At 52.3% G+C, this 14,427-nt stretch overlaps 2 protein-coding genes across 2 annotated transcripts in view; one reads left to right on the plus strand and one right to left on the minus strand.

Annotated features, from left to right (window-relative positions):
- Positions 1 to 14,427, minus strand: part of LOC310701389 (uncharacterized protein) — a 171,060-nt gene that overhangs the window by 114,241 nt on the left and 42,392 nt on the right. The gene's annotated exons all lie outside the window — the stretch shown is intronic.
- On the plus strand, positions 43 to 6,298 carry LOC310701899 (mamu class II histocompatibility antigen, DR alpha chain-like). Its single transcript, XM_083493398.1, has 5 exons — positions 43 to 341; positions 1,517 to 1,774; positions 2,107 to 2,391; positions 2,504 to 2,645; positions 5,347 to 6,298. The coding sequence occupies exons 1-5, from the start codon at positions 242 to 244 to the stop codon at positions 5,348 to 5,350; spliced, it is 789 nt and encodes a 262-aa protein (XP_083349524.1). The 5' UTR covers positions 43 to 241; the 3' UTR covers positions 5,351 to 6,298.

A 14,427-nucleotide genomic window follows, 5' to 3' on the forward strand; every position in this document is an offset into this window, starting at 1 on the left:
TTTCGCTCCGTCTCGGGCTGAGGCTCCTGCCTGGGGATGGTTTACCTGGAGACAGGCTGGTCATCGCCAGGGCGCTTTCTCATTGGCCGAGCTGGCAGGGACTTTTCTGCTCGGCCAAAGCCGCCCCCTGGCCGCCCCCGCCCCACAGCCACTTGGAGGGCGAGCATCCAGGAGGAAGGGGCAAGGGACACTTGGGCTTGAGTCGCCCCTCGCCCGCCTCGGCCCAGGAAGAGCGGCAGAGATGGAGCCCAGAGGAGGAAGAGGAGGAGGAGGAAGAGCCCTTTGCTGCCTCTGGGCGACCCTCCTCCTCGCCCCGCCAAGGGGGGCCGGAGCCCTGAAAGGTCAGGGGGCGCAGGAGGGAGGGGGAGATGTCTGGGGAGGGGTCCCAGGAGGGGGGCTGGGGGAAATGGGGGAGAGAGATTGAGCCCCTGGGCGTTGCTTGTGGGTCTCTTGGGCTAAGGGAGGAGAATCTCCCTCCCCCTGACAGGTGCAGAAGCTGCACCCGGGAATACGGAGGGATGGGGGGAGGAAGGGAATTGGACGCCCCCCCCCCCAGGAAAGAGTGCTGGGAGGTGCGTGGAAAGGGAGGATCACGGGCTAGGAGGATTTGCTCCCTCAAATAAGGTGGTCTAAGAAATGAAGGGGAAAACGGGGTGAAAACAGCACACTCCCCCCCCTACACACACCTAGCTTAAAAGATCGGAGTCTGTGCCCCTTCCTAGCCTTTCCTGTTACAAAGAGGGAAAGGGAAATAAAACCAGAATTATTATTCTTCTCTGTGGGCTCGGCTGCCACAGAGACCTGCCAGGTCCGGAAGACCCCAGTGGTCGCCCCCAAAAGGCACCAGCCCCCCACCCCATTGCCCCCGAAGACAGAGTGGTCTCTCTCCTGGCACAAAAGGGGCCAGAACCTGCTCTCTTCGGCTGCCCCCCATATCGCCACTTGCCTGGCAGGGAACCCAGCCGGACCCAAAGGGACCTTCACTCCCCAGAAGACGCGGTTTAGTTTGAGTGAGTGAGTGAGTGAACTCCACAAGGAAGTCGCTTTAGGAAAGGAAAGAGGCGCATGGCCAATGGCTCCGTCTGCGTGTCCAACAGATTCATCTCTTTTAGAAATAAGCCCAAAGTGTTAATTCGTGGCATGAAGCAACTCAAGAGGTGACTGTGGGTGATCCACGGTTGAAAGAGGAAATGCATTTGTTACTGGTTTCACCTTGGGGCAAGGAGCAAAGTGGAGATCTAGGCACATGGAGACATGGATTGTTCTCTTGAATGATTATTCCAACTTTCTACCAGAGTCACTCACATTCAAGTGCACCCAGGACCACCTTTTGGGGCTTGGAAATGAGGGGATTCTAACATTGACATATGTGTGTGTTTGGGAGCTGATGAAGACCCCCCCCCCGTCTACGTAGGGAGCCTTCTTGGTGGTGGCCCCATTCCTAGCAATGGGGCAGGTTCTCCCTCATCCTGCTGCGGGGTCCTAAAGCCTCCCTCTCTCTCTCCCACCCCTGCAGTGGAGGACACCCTGGTGGAGCTGGACTTCTTCCAGGAGAGCTTCCCTTCGGAGAAGAAGTCCGGGGAGTTCCTGCTGGAGTTTGACAATGAGGAGATCCTGCACGTGGACTGGGAGAAGAAGCAGAATGTCTGGAGGCTGCCAGACTTCCAGCGCTTCACCAGCTTCGAGGTGCAGGGCGCCCTGGCCAACATCGCCGTCATGAAGAACAACATGGAGGTGCTGATGAAGCGAAGCAACCGCACCCGTGCCCTGAACGGTAGGACACGCGAGGGGGGCAGGGGAGAGAGCTGGGGGGCAGGCAGGGGGTGGTCTCTTGGCTTCTGACACGGAAGACCCTTCAGGACCCCTTTCTGCCTCCCCAGAGGGAACTCTGCTCCAGGGAGCCAGTCCTTGGCTGACTGAGACAGGCTAAAAGGGAAGGGAAACCTGGTGGGAGGGGCAGCATTGCACTCTGTACAAGCTCAGAGGCATTGCCAAACCTGAACACCTGGTGCAAAAATACCCACAGCACCTAATTGCTATGCTTTCCATTTCTAGACTGCTTAAAATGGGTTTTAATCCCCTTTCTTTCTCCATCTCCTTCCTCAGTTGCTCCTTTGGCCACTGTGTACCCGGAAAACGCTGTGGAACTGGGGGACCCCAATGTCCTCATCTGCTTTGTGGACAGGTTCTCCCCCCCAGTGCTGAACGTCACCTGGCTGAAGAACAACGAGGTGGTCTCCGAGGGCGTGGAGGAGACAGACTTCTACCCCAGCGTGGACAACACTTTCCGCAAGTTCTCCTACCTCCCCTTCGTTCCTCAGCAGGGAGACATCTATGTCTGCCAGGTGGAGCACTGGGGCATCCCAGGGGGAAAGATGGAGAAGATCTGGGGTAAGCACTGGGCAGGATTGGGGCTTTTCTCTGGGACTTGAACTCGGAAACCCAGATTCATGGCTTATAAGAAAGAAGTTCTGAAGCCCTGTCCCCTCTCTCTCCATCCCAGTTTCCAAGGCACCCTCTCCCATCCCGGAGACGATGGAGAACGTGCTGTGTGCCCTGGGCTTGGCCTTTGGCATCTTGGGCATAATCGCTGGCACCATCCTTTTCTTCAAGGCCATGAGGATGAACGATCGCAGGGGCTTCATGTGAGTCGAACCCGGTTCCCTTCATGGCTCTCCCAGTTTGTTTCGGGCCCCACACATCAAGCAGGCCACATGCTGGATTTGATCTTTGGCGTCGGTATAGATGTGATCATGTCTCCTTCGACGAAGGTGCCATGGTCTGATCACTATGCTCTGAAAGCCAGGATTGACTTTCCACCCCCACCCTGCTTAGGTGGCGAGCCAATTTGGGCTCGCCCGCAGAGGCTGATGGACCCTGAGAGATTCCGCCAAGCCTTGCGGGACCTTGCTCCCCCTGGCGACTCATTGACTGAGCTTGTTGAGGGCTGGAATGCCCAGCTCCTGGCAGCCATCGATGAGATCGCACCTAAGCGCCCTCTGCGACCCCGCAGAAACCGGGCTCCCTGGTTTACCGAGGAGCTCAGGAAAATGAAGCGGGACCTCAGACGGCTAGAGCGAGTATGGCGGGGTGCCCGTGACGGAGCCTCAAGAACATCTTATAGGGCTTTTATGAAAACCTACGAGATGGCGGTGAAGGCTGCTAAGAAGTCATACTTCTCGGCCTCCATTGCATCCGCTAGCTCTCGCCCAGCGCAATTATTTAGTATAATCAGGTCTTTAACGTCCCTTGAGGGACAGCCAAATTTAAATAACAAATTGACACACGGCTGTGAGGCATTTGCGAGCTTTTTTGCGGAGAAGGTCTTGTCGCTCCGCCATGACCTCCCTGCCAATTTGGATACAATAAAGGAACTGGAGGCCCCTCGACTGTCCTCGGGTCCAGTATTGGACCACTTCGACCAGATATCCCCAGCCGATGTGGACAGACTCCTCCGAGCTGGAAAGCCCACCACCTGTCCTCTCGACCCGTGCCCGTCTTGGCTGATTAGAGTGTGTCCAGACGAGGTGCGGGCCCTCCTGGGGGATATCATCAATTTGTCCCTTGGCACGGGGACATTCCCAGGGGAACTGAAGGAGGCAGTGGTGCGCCCGCTCTTAAAGAAAACATCATTAGATCCTTTAGATCTATCCAATTACCGCCCGGTTTCGAATCTTCCGTTCCTGGGTAAGGTGATTGAGAGAGCGGTTGCTGAACAGCTTGGTAGGTTCCTGGATGAAACATCTGCTTTGGATCCATTCCAGTCCGGCTTCCGTGCTGGCCATGGGACCGAGACGGCTCTGGTCGCCCTAACAGATGACCTTCGTAGACAGCTGGATCGAGGTGGGTCGGGGCTGCTGATTCTTCTAGATCTATCAGCAGCTTTCGACATGGTCGATCACGAACTTCTGGACCACCGCCTTGCCGACGTGGGGATCCAGGGCACAGTCCTTCAATGGCTGCGCTCGTTTCTCTCTGGTCGGGGACAGAGGGTGGCGCTTGGGGGGGAATTGTCATCGCGCCACTCCTTGGTGTGTGGAGTACCCCAGGGTGCGATACTCTCCCCGATGCTTTTCAACATCTTTATGCGCCCCCTCGCCCAGCTTGTTCGGAGTTTTGGGCTGGGTTGTCATCAGTATGCCGATGACACCCAACTCTATCTGTTGATGGATGGCCATCCTGACTCGGCCCCAAACACACTGACCAGATGTTTGGAAGCTGTGGCTGGATGGTTACGTGGGAGCCGGTTGAAGCTAAATCCTTCGAAGACAGAGGTCCTGTGGCTGGGACGGGGCGATATGGGATTGGGGGGGCAACTCCCATCTCTTGCGGGGGTGCAATTAGTGCCAGCACCGTCCGTTAAGAGTTTGGGTGTAATCTTCGACACCTCCCTCTCCATGGAGGCGCAGATTGCAGCTATAACAAAGGCGGCATTTTTTCATCTCCGCCAAGCTAAGCAGTTGGCTCCTTACCTCTCTCGCCCTGACATAGCCACTGTGATCCACGCGACGGTCACCTCCAGACTGGATTATTGTAACTCGCTCTACGTGGGGCTGCCCTTGAGACTGACCCAGAAACTCCAGCGGGTGCAGAATGCTGCAGCGAGACTCCTTACGGGGTCTTCGCTGCGAGATCACATTCACCCGGTGCTATACCAGCTGCACTGGCTCCCGGTGGAGTACAGGATCAGGTTTAAGGTGCTGGTTTTAACCTTTAAAGCCCTATACGGTCTAGGACCCTCGTACCTACGGGACCGCCTCTCCTGGTATGCCCCCCAGAGAAACCTACGGTCTTCAAATAAAAACACCCTAAAGATCCCAGGCCTCAGAGAGGTTAGGCTGGCCTCAACTAGAGCCAGGGCTTTTTCGGCTGTGGCTCCGATCTGGTGGAACACTCTGTCACAAGAGACCAGGGCCCTGCGGGACTTGACATCTTTCCGCAGGGCCTGCAAGACAGAGCTGTTCCACCAGGCCTTTGGCCAGGGCACAGCCTGACTCCCTCCCTCGGCAATCTTCGCAGAGCTCTGGCCCAATGGTTGCTAGTGGCTTGAATTAATTAATTTTTACAATGAATGATTTTAGAATGTTGTTTATGTTGTACTTTTGTACTGTTTTATTGTTGTTAGCCGCCCTGAGCCTGGCTTCGGCTGGGGAGGGCGGGATACAAATAAAATTTATTTTTATTTTTATTATTATTATTATTATTATTATTATTATTATGGGCTGAGAGACAAATGCAAGGGAACCCAAAATACACAGCAAAGGGGTGGGGTGGGCCTCATCCTGCCCAGAAGGTGCTCAGCCACAATACTCCCAGCTCACCAGCTCCCTTCTCCTTCCTTTTCAGATAATGGGGGATTCCTTTCCTGACAGCCTCTTCCTTAAACCCTCTCAGCTCAGCTCCTTTGCCAAGAGTCTCTTCTGCTATGAATCAGCTGGAAGGAGTTGCTTCCTCCGTGTGCAGTTTATCCTTAGAAGCTTTTCGGATAATATGTTTGACTTTTAAGAACAATTATGATAGCCAAAGATGCTTAGGCAGACTTACATCACTTTTCTCCCTTTTCTGTTTCCCTCTTAGCAAAGAAATTGCTCAGACTGTTTAAGTAAATAGGAAAAGTATATGGTTCACTCACATTAAATGTCTTGCCATGGTGCAACATTTACAGCTCCCTCTATGCAAGTTCTGAAACTCCCTGGTGCCTTTGCTCCTGGCTGTCCAGTAATCGTGCATTTTATAGAATCATAGAATTGTAGAGTTGGAAGGGACCCTTAGGGTCATCTAGTCCAACCCCCTGCATTGCAGGAATCTCACCTAAATCATCTGTGACAGAGGGGCTTGTGGTTTGACTGCAGATCCTCCCCCAAACTCCATGGTTGAGTCAGGATAGTTTTTGTGGGGGCTTCCTGATTTGCCTTGCCTTCCATCTGCATGGCTCAAGGAGACCCCCTGCCAACAGTGTCAGGCATACTAATTCATATCTCCACCCCACTTACCATTCACCTCCCTCTCCAGTTTTTGGAGAGAGCCTTACTCAGTTCCGTGCATTGCACTGCAGGAATACACCCCTCAGGTGTTTCGTTAATCCCAAAGATCCATATTGTTGGGGAAGTTTAGCTGCTAAGAGACCCCAAACACCTTTCTCGTCCACATAAAGCAGAGTTGTATCTGTCTGTGTAGAGGAAAATATCTCCTCTTCTTCTGCAAAACTTTCCCAATGGCTTCTGTGCAGCCCAGTTGCTGTTTTTCTTACATGCTCCCATATTTCCAAAAGCAATGAATAAATCTTACAGTTTGTTGATTTGTTTCTAGTGCTGTTTTCTCTGCTTATAAGCTCTGAATATATTTATTATTTCAAAGCAAAAAGGTGAACCATTGAGGAAAAGGGTAGCACTGCAACCAGAGTGGCTACATTGACCCCTCGTGTCTTTAGGGCCAAATTCTGGTAGATAAAAGAAGACCACAGAAGCCAGCTGGAGCAGAGGGACCCTTATCAGTCTGAAAACCCAACTCTGCTGATCCTCAGGCCTGCTGTGGGTTGTGTGATGCCCCAAACCATTATCCCACAGGACCTGTGGATTCCCACTCTGGGGGAACAGATGACAGAAACAGAACAGCCCATCCCCCTGTCCTAAAATGCCTCACCAGATCAAAGCACCTGCTCTTCCTGAGACTGGAGTGTGTGATCGGGGGAGGGGTAGAAAATGTGCAGAGCCCCCCTCCAAATTCAGGGTGGATGAATGAAGGTCTTCTTCCAGGGGCAACAACACATTAGAGAGGGGTGTGTTTCAGGACATGCAGGATCAGGATGTGACCCAGTCAGCCTGGCCAGACCATCATGAGTTGACTGTGTTGCCTGGAACATGCCTTAAAACCCTCAGAGAAGGATTCACTCTTTGCTGGTTTATCTGGTGTTTTCCTTCCTCTCCATATCTTGCTGCTATTTTTGCTGCCTTATAAAAATAAATTAATGCAAGGAGTTGTTCAGCTCTTTCTCTCCCCCCCCCTTGCAAGAGTTTCCAGAAGGTAAATGACACCACCGAGTGGGGTTTGGGAGAGGCGTCCTTCCTGGTGCCAAGCCTTGAGAAGGAACATCACAGAGGCCAACAGACAAGGCCCAGCTTGCTGTGCAATCTCATACCTTCTTCTGGATCTCAAATGAGGGGGATCCAAATTGGGGGGGGAGTCAATTAATGCAACAAGACAGAAGGCAGAGTTTGGTAGAGGGGCAGGGCAGGAGTGCCACCAGGGCAAGACTTGGGGGCAGATGGCCAGGGCCCCAGTCGGCAGAAGGAGCAGGAGGCCCCTCAAGGCTGCAGGGCTGACTCTCCACATCTGGAAGCAGCTGAAGGAACACATGCTACCAGTAAGGGGGGTAAGAGTCGGAGTCTAGCATTGCCAAGAGACCCCCAAGTGGGCAAGAAGGGGCCCCTGAGCAGTGATCCTTCAGTATGGCAACATTCCTCAAATCTGGGATAAGTCTGGTCTGGTGCAAGTGAACAGGGGCCTCCACAGCAGGAGGGCTGATCCCCAAAAGTCAGAAGTTGGAGAAGGGCTGATCCAGAGGGAAAGAGCTAGTGAGAAAGTGGGGTGCGGGTGGCCTGATCTTTGCAGGCTGTCTTCCTCCTCCTTCCTCCCTCTTGCCTTTCAAAGGCTCCTTCTCCCCTTCAGCAGCCCAGGACACAGTCAGAGAGCAGCAAGTGCTGCACTCGAAGGGGTTTGGCAAGAGCAACGCCTTTCCTGCCCAGCAACCGATGACCAGGCAGCGTTGGGACCTGTAATTGGCTCTGATCAAGCCTCCCCTCCAGGAAAGTCCCCAGAAAGACAACACTATAGACCCCCCCCCCCAGCAGCAGCAGTAGCAACTCTGCTTTACCCCTCCCCCAACCCTGTTTTGTGCTTCAAGGCAGAAGTGGAGATTGTGACATTTGGGTTCCCTCGAAACAGGAACTTTTAAAACAAGTCATTGGTCGGAGCATCTCTGGCTTTACGACCCACTTCCAAGAATTATGGGGGGGGGGAGTTAAGAGGCTGTCTTCTCCCCACTGTCAATAATCATCCATGTAAAATGTGAAATCCAATTGAGAGCCAGTGTGGTGTAGTGGTTAAGAGCGGTAGTCACGTAATCTGGGAAACCGGGTTCGTGTCTCCACTCCTCCACATGCAGCTGCTGGGTGACCTTGGGCCAGTCACACTTCTGTGAAGTCTCTCAGCCTCACTCACCTCACAGAGTGTTTGTTGTGGGGGAGGAAGGGAAAGGAGAATGTTAGCCGCTTTGAGACTCCTGAAGGGGAGTGAAAGGCGGGATATCAAATCCAAACTCTTCTTCTTCTTCTTCTACTCTGATTTCTATTTTGGGGCTTAAATGCAAAACTGCAAATGGCAGACTCTTCATGTTCCAACAACAACGTTTGCAAGATGTGAGATTGTGACAGCCTCTGCATTTTGCATTTTGCTTCAAAGAGGAAGGAGGCAATTTCCCCCCAGCACTCACCCCCCCCCCACCCATAGTGGGAATTCTCTGCATCTTGTTTTTCTGAAGGAAAAAAATGCTTCAAAAACGGACCTGTCAAATAGGTTGTAAGAATAGGCACAGCCGTGGGGGGAGGGTTGGACAGCTGCCCCCAATCAATAAAAAATCAATTGAAATACAAAGCAAACTGAAGTTCTGCCTCCTAACAAAAGGCCTGCCCTCCCCCCAAAAAAACCACAATCATGGCTACACCCACAGTTGCAGGTTATCTGTACATGAGCTTCCAATCCCATAACTGGATTTGCACATTGGCCCAGTTCCTGGTGGGGGCACAAAAGAGCAGCAACACCTGAGGGCAAAAGCTCAGTTTAAGAGTGGAGGAGTCACTTCCACAGAGAAGGACCTTGGCTGGAGAGAGAGAGAGAGAGAGAAGGAGGAGGAGGAGGAGGAGGAGGAGGAGGAAAGTCTGGGTCAAAATCTCTTCGGAATACAAGATGCTCAGGGATGGGCTGCCAGGGGACAAACTGGGTGTGAGAAATGTGGGTTTTGTGGACCCCCAGAGGCACTGAGGCTGTAAACTTCAGATCTATATTCCACTATGGCTCCCACGGGAGAAAGGGAGAAAGGACTGCTCCACTGTAGCTGCAGCTTCATGTTTTTGCTGCCCTCTCCCCAATATGAAGCAGAATAACCTCCCTGCAAGCAGGAAACTGGGGCAACGGCTTGGCCTGCAGCCTTTCTCCCTGCTGTGCTAGACTTCTCCTTGCAGGCAGTGCCAATGTAATTTGGGTGTCCATGCAGCTCCTGCCTGAGGCTGGGGAGGAGGCCTCTTGGAGGAAGAAACAGACCAAGAGGAGGGGGGCAAAGGGGGTCCCTGGACAGGAGGGGCAGGATCCAGGCAGTCTGATCCCTGGTGACAGAAGCAGGACTTCTGGGCCCATAGCACGTGCCTCCCTCCCCCACCTCTCCCTCCTTCTGCCCCCTTGTTTCTGGCAGCAGAGGAGACGCTGCAGAAAGGCACTGGGGGGAGTTTCGCTTCCCCACACATGGGGGCCTGGAGCTCAGCTCAGCATTCAGGGAAATGAAAGAGGGAAGCTGGCCACGATCCAGGAGACGGAGGTCAACCGGGAGCGCAGCAAAACCTCCTCACAGAGAAGTAGCTTCCAGCCCCCCTCCAGCCCAGCAGCAATGGCTTAAGAGGAATTGCCATTTTAGGGAAGGACCCCCTTGGGAATGGCTGAGCTGAATGGAATGGGGCTGGGCAAGCCCCATAGCACCCTCTGCTAGAGGAATAGGGGCTCCTTGGCTCAAGGTGGGGGGAGATTTCCTTGGAGAGCAGCCCCCTCCCTCTTGCGTCAGGAGAGCAAAGTGGGTCATCTCTTCCTAAGGCAGGAGGGAGGAGGAAGAGGGGAGAAGGGGCAGAGACCCCTCCAAGTCCTCAAGGCTATGGGGCACAACCCACAGGAGAGGGTGGGACTGTGTTTCAGGTCAGCCAAGGCCAGGATGTGGCCCAGTCAGGCTGGCCAGACCTCCGTCATGAGTCGGCTGTGGGGCAGAGACAGGTCTCTTCAACCTCTCCAGACCCCAGACCCCCTTTCAACCCAAACATGCATTTTTCCATCTTTATATCTGCGAGGTTTCAGGGCTCCTGTTTCAGCCCACATGGGATCAGGCTGTGACCCACCAGTGGAAGACCAGGGGCACAGAACATGTCCCCCCAGGGAAGGAGTCACTGCTTTCGGGGGTCTTGATCTGCTGTTTTCCCTCCTCTCCCCATTCTGTCCCTTGCAGAAATGCCTCCTTCCAGAAATGAATGCCAGTTGAAAGAGTCGTCCAGTTCTTCCTCCCCCTGGCAAGAGGCTCCAGGAGGGAAATGCCCCCCCAGAGAGGGGTTTGGGAGAGGCGTCCCTTCTGGGGCCAAGGCTTGTGCAGGGACATCACAGGGACGGACAGACAAGGCCCAGCCTGCTGTGCAATATTATACCTTGCAGTCGTCACGGTTTCTTTAGAAGGGGAAATGGGGTCTTTTTTGCAGATCGTCTTTCAGCAAAAGAGCAAACATTCTCCTGGATCTCAAGGCAGAAGCAAAGGAGAACCTTCAGCCAAGTATCGTGTGGGGAGGGGGGCCAGGGGAGCTGCCAGGGCAAGGCTGTGGGGCAGGAGGGCAGGGCCCCCCTCAGCAGAAAGAGCCGCAGGTCCTGTGAATGTGAGAGGGATGGCTTGCCTCATTTGAAAGTAAGTGAAGCAAGACATGTGACCATTAGAAGGAGAGTCTGCCAAGGGCAGTAAGTGCCAAAAGTCTAAAGTTATCCCAGGGGCTTCTAAGTGGGGTTTGGTGGGATGAGCAGAGCAGCCTCTCCCAAGTTTCATCCCTGAAGAGGCTGGTCCTCCAGGAGAGACACAGGGAGGGGGGGTGAGGGCTCCACAGCAGGTGGGAAAGTAGGACTGATTCTATGCAAGGGGTGAGGAGCGGCAATGGGGTGGGGGTAAGCTGGCTTTTCCTTCTTTTCTCTCCCCTTTCCCTAGCCTAGAGAAAGATTCCTTGTTGCCTTCAGCAGCCAGGGACAGAGTCAGAGAGGAGAACAAGAAGTGTTGGGTTTGGCAACAGCTGGATCTTCCCTGCCCAGCAACTGATGATCAGGCAGCCTCAGAGCCTGTGATTGGCTCTGGTTGAAGTTCAACGGCAGGAAAGTCCCCAGCCACTTAGCCCACCCAGAAGACAACAGCAAGGTCAGAAATGCCTCAATCACCAGCTCTTCCTGGGGGTAGAGTGATGGGGGGCAGAGAGAGAGCATGCGCAGAGAGACCCCTCCAAATCCAGTGCAGATGGATGGAGGTCTTCTGCCAGGGGATACAACACACAGGGGAGGACAGGGGTGTGCCGTAAAGTCAAATATCTTTAATACGGTCAGTGACCAGAAAGCAATTTATAAAAAATATGACATTAAAAGTAGTATTGTACTACAAATAACAGTAAAAATATGTCAACTCACAGAATTGGTGCTTATATTTATGACCAGGTTTCGACTTTTAAGGTTTTAAGAATTCAATTCAGGTGTCACTACTGTTTATTATTGTTCCTTCGATGTTTACAATTTGAACTCCTTTGTTGACATCATTGCTCGTCTTATTCTTGTTGCAATGTAACAGTACTTTGCCACGGACCTGTTAATTTCAGGGTGTGCCGTATTTTAGGTCCGTCAAGGCCAGGATGTGGCCCAGTCAGACTGGCCAGACGTCCATCATGAGCTCGACATGCCCTGCAACCGGCAGGGGAGAATTTGCTGCTTTCTGGTGATATAAAAATTTAATAATAATAATTTATTATTTATTATTTATACCCCGCCCGTCTGACTGGGTCTCCCCAGCCACTCTGGGCGGCTTCCAACAAAGTATTAAAATACAGTGGTCTGTTAAACATTAAAAGCTTCCCTAAACAGGGCTGCCTTCAGATGTCTTCTAAAAGTCTGGTAGTTGTTGTTCTCTTTGACATCTGGTTGGAGGGCGTTCCACAGGGCAGGTGCCACTACTAAGAAGGCCCTCTGCCTGGTTCCCTGTAACTTGGCTTCTTGCAATGAGGGAACCACCAGAAGGCCCTCGGTGCTGGACCTCAGTGTCCGGGCAGAATGATGGGGGTGGAGACGCTCCTTCAGATATACAGGACTGAGGCCTTTTGACCTGGGGGGCCAAGTCGGCGCCGTTTAGGGCTTTAAACACTTTGAATTGTGGTCAGAAACGTACTGGGAGCCAATGTAGGTCTTTCAAGATGGGTGTTATATGGTCCTGGCGGCCGCTCTCAGTCACTATAGTCTAGCTGCCGCATTCTGGATTAATTGCAGTTTCCGGGTCACCTTCAAAGGCAGCCCCACGTAGAGAGCATTGCAGTAGTCCAAGCGGGAGATAACCAGAGCATGCACCACTCTGATGAGACAGTCTGTGGGCAAGTAGGGTCTCATCCTGCGTACCAGATGGAGCTGGTAAACAGCTGCCCTTTTTCCACTATTGATAGCCACTCATTCAATGCAGTGTGACTAATAAAGGACTTTATTTGGAGTGTTTGAGGTGTTGAAACATAGTTGCACACACGTGTGTTACTTCATATTCTTTTACATGTTACCTTTTGTTCAATGAATATTCCCCACAGATTATTGTAACAGTTTACTGCAAATGTTACTGCTTGAGACAAATGTATTCCAGTTTCAACGGAAATTGTTTGTTGCTGTTGTTACTGTTCCACTGGATAAATGTTAGAGGGTATGAAGAAGCCTTGAGTCGGGGGAAAGGCGGGGTAAAAACAGACTGTCAGACAAACAAGCTGCCTGAGGTGGGAAACGGTCCACCCATTTAGAGTTGTGAATGGCAGTCCTTAACTGGCCAACCAAAGCTATGGAACTTGACAAAGGACCTGGTTTGGCTCCTTTCCTCCTTGAGATTCTACCCCATGTGCCCAGGATCAGATTTTGGGAAGGGGCGCAGAGAGGCACGGACACTCGCAAACGCAGATAATAGGATTGCAGGCTGTCACTAAACAAACAGCAACGTTTCTGCTGGATTTCAGTTTGGTGGGATTCCAAGTACAGTGGTACCTCGGGTTAAGTACTTAATTCGTTCCAGAGGTCCGTTCTTAACCTGAAACTGTTCTTAACCTGAAGCACCACTTTAGCTAATGGGGCCTCCCGCTGCCGCGGTGCAATTTCTGTTCTCATCCTGAAGCAAAGTTCTTAACCCGAGGTACTATTTCTGGGTTAGAGGAGTCTGTAACCTGAAGCGTATTTAACCAGAGGTACCACTGTATGGCTTTCGGGTGGGGGTGTCGTCAGGGTCAGACTTGGGGGAAGGGGCAGGAGGCTTATAGGGCTCCACACAGCAGGACCAGGGCCTTCTCCAAAACTCCTTGCCTCTCTCGGAAGTGGAGCTTATTGGAGTTTCACTGCTCTGCAACCTTACCTCTGGGGGTGCGCACGTTCCAAAAAGAACCTGAAGTGTCGGAAGTTTCTGCGCAATGGGGGGGGCGCAAAAGGAGCCCCTCGAGAGACGGGAGATTTCACAAAGGGGCGGGTGGGCAACAGTGGGCAACCCCCCCCCCTTATATTGCACGAAAGGAAATCGGGAAGGCCATGTTACCAGGCCCTAAGGAAGTTAGATTGGCTTCAACCAGAGCCAGGGCCTTTTCAGCACTGGCCCCAACTTGGTGGAACGCTCTGCCTCATGAGACCAGGGACCTGCAGGATCTGATTTCTTTCCGCAGGGCCTGTAAGACAGAGTTGTTCCACCTGGCCTTTGGATTGGAGCCAATTTGATTCCCTCCCCCCCTCTTTCTTTTTTCTTTTCCTTCTCCTGCAATGAGGCTACATTTTAATATTTTAATGTTCCATTATTTTAATGTTGTATTTTATTTTTGTTTTTAAGTTGTAATCATTCATCTTGTTTTTATTATTGCTTGTAAGCCGCTCTGAGCCCGGCCTTGGCTGGGGAGGGCGGGGTATAAATAAAAAATTATTATTATTATTATTATTATTATTATGTTACCGAGGAGGACTCTTCGCCGGAATTCACAAAGATCAGACAACGAATCCTGTTTCCCCGCCGTTTCCCCTTTTGTCTTCCCTTCAGCGAGTCGGGATAACGTGAAATAAAACCACATACATTCAAGACCTTCCCCCCCCCCCCACACACACACCTTAGAAAAGCCCAGCCATTTCATGTTACCATTTCAACAGCACCCAAACCGCGGACCAATCGGAAGCTTCTGTTCTGACAGCCGCTATGACCGTTTAGCCAATGAGAAGCGCTTGGCTCCTGACAGTTATGAAGCAGCGCCCCCTAAAAAAGGAAAGGGCTACGCAGGTACTGCACCTCTCAAAGCGTTGCTTCTTCAAACGGAGCTCAGCCAAGTTTCACAGCAGAGGATGCCCGCTGGGTTCCAGCGAAATTGTGAATTCCAACCTTGCAACCAA

This window comes from Podarcis liolepis (genome assembly GCF_965112155.1).
Source record: "Podarcis liolepis genome assembly, chromosome: 2".
Taxonomy (NCBI): domain Eukaryota; kingdom Metazoa; phylum Chordata; class Lepidosauria; order Squamata; family Lacertidae; genus Podarcis; species Podarcis liolepis.

Bases quoted from the DNA above. Each gene is read 5' to 3' on its own strand.
- LOC310701899 (XM_083493398.1), top strand. From the start codon at position 242: ATGGAGCCCAGAGGAGGAAGAGGAGGAGGAGGAAGAGCCCTTTGCTGC. The intron at 342-1,516 runs GTCAGGGGGCGC...CCACCCCTGCAG, and splicing joins GGGGGCCGGAGCCCTGAAAG to TGGAGGACACCCTGGTGGAG. The intron at 2,392-2,503 runs GTAAGCACTGGG...TCTCCATCCCAG, and splicing joins AAAGATGGAGAAGATCTGGG to TTTCCAAGGCACCCTCTCCC.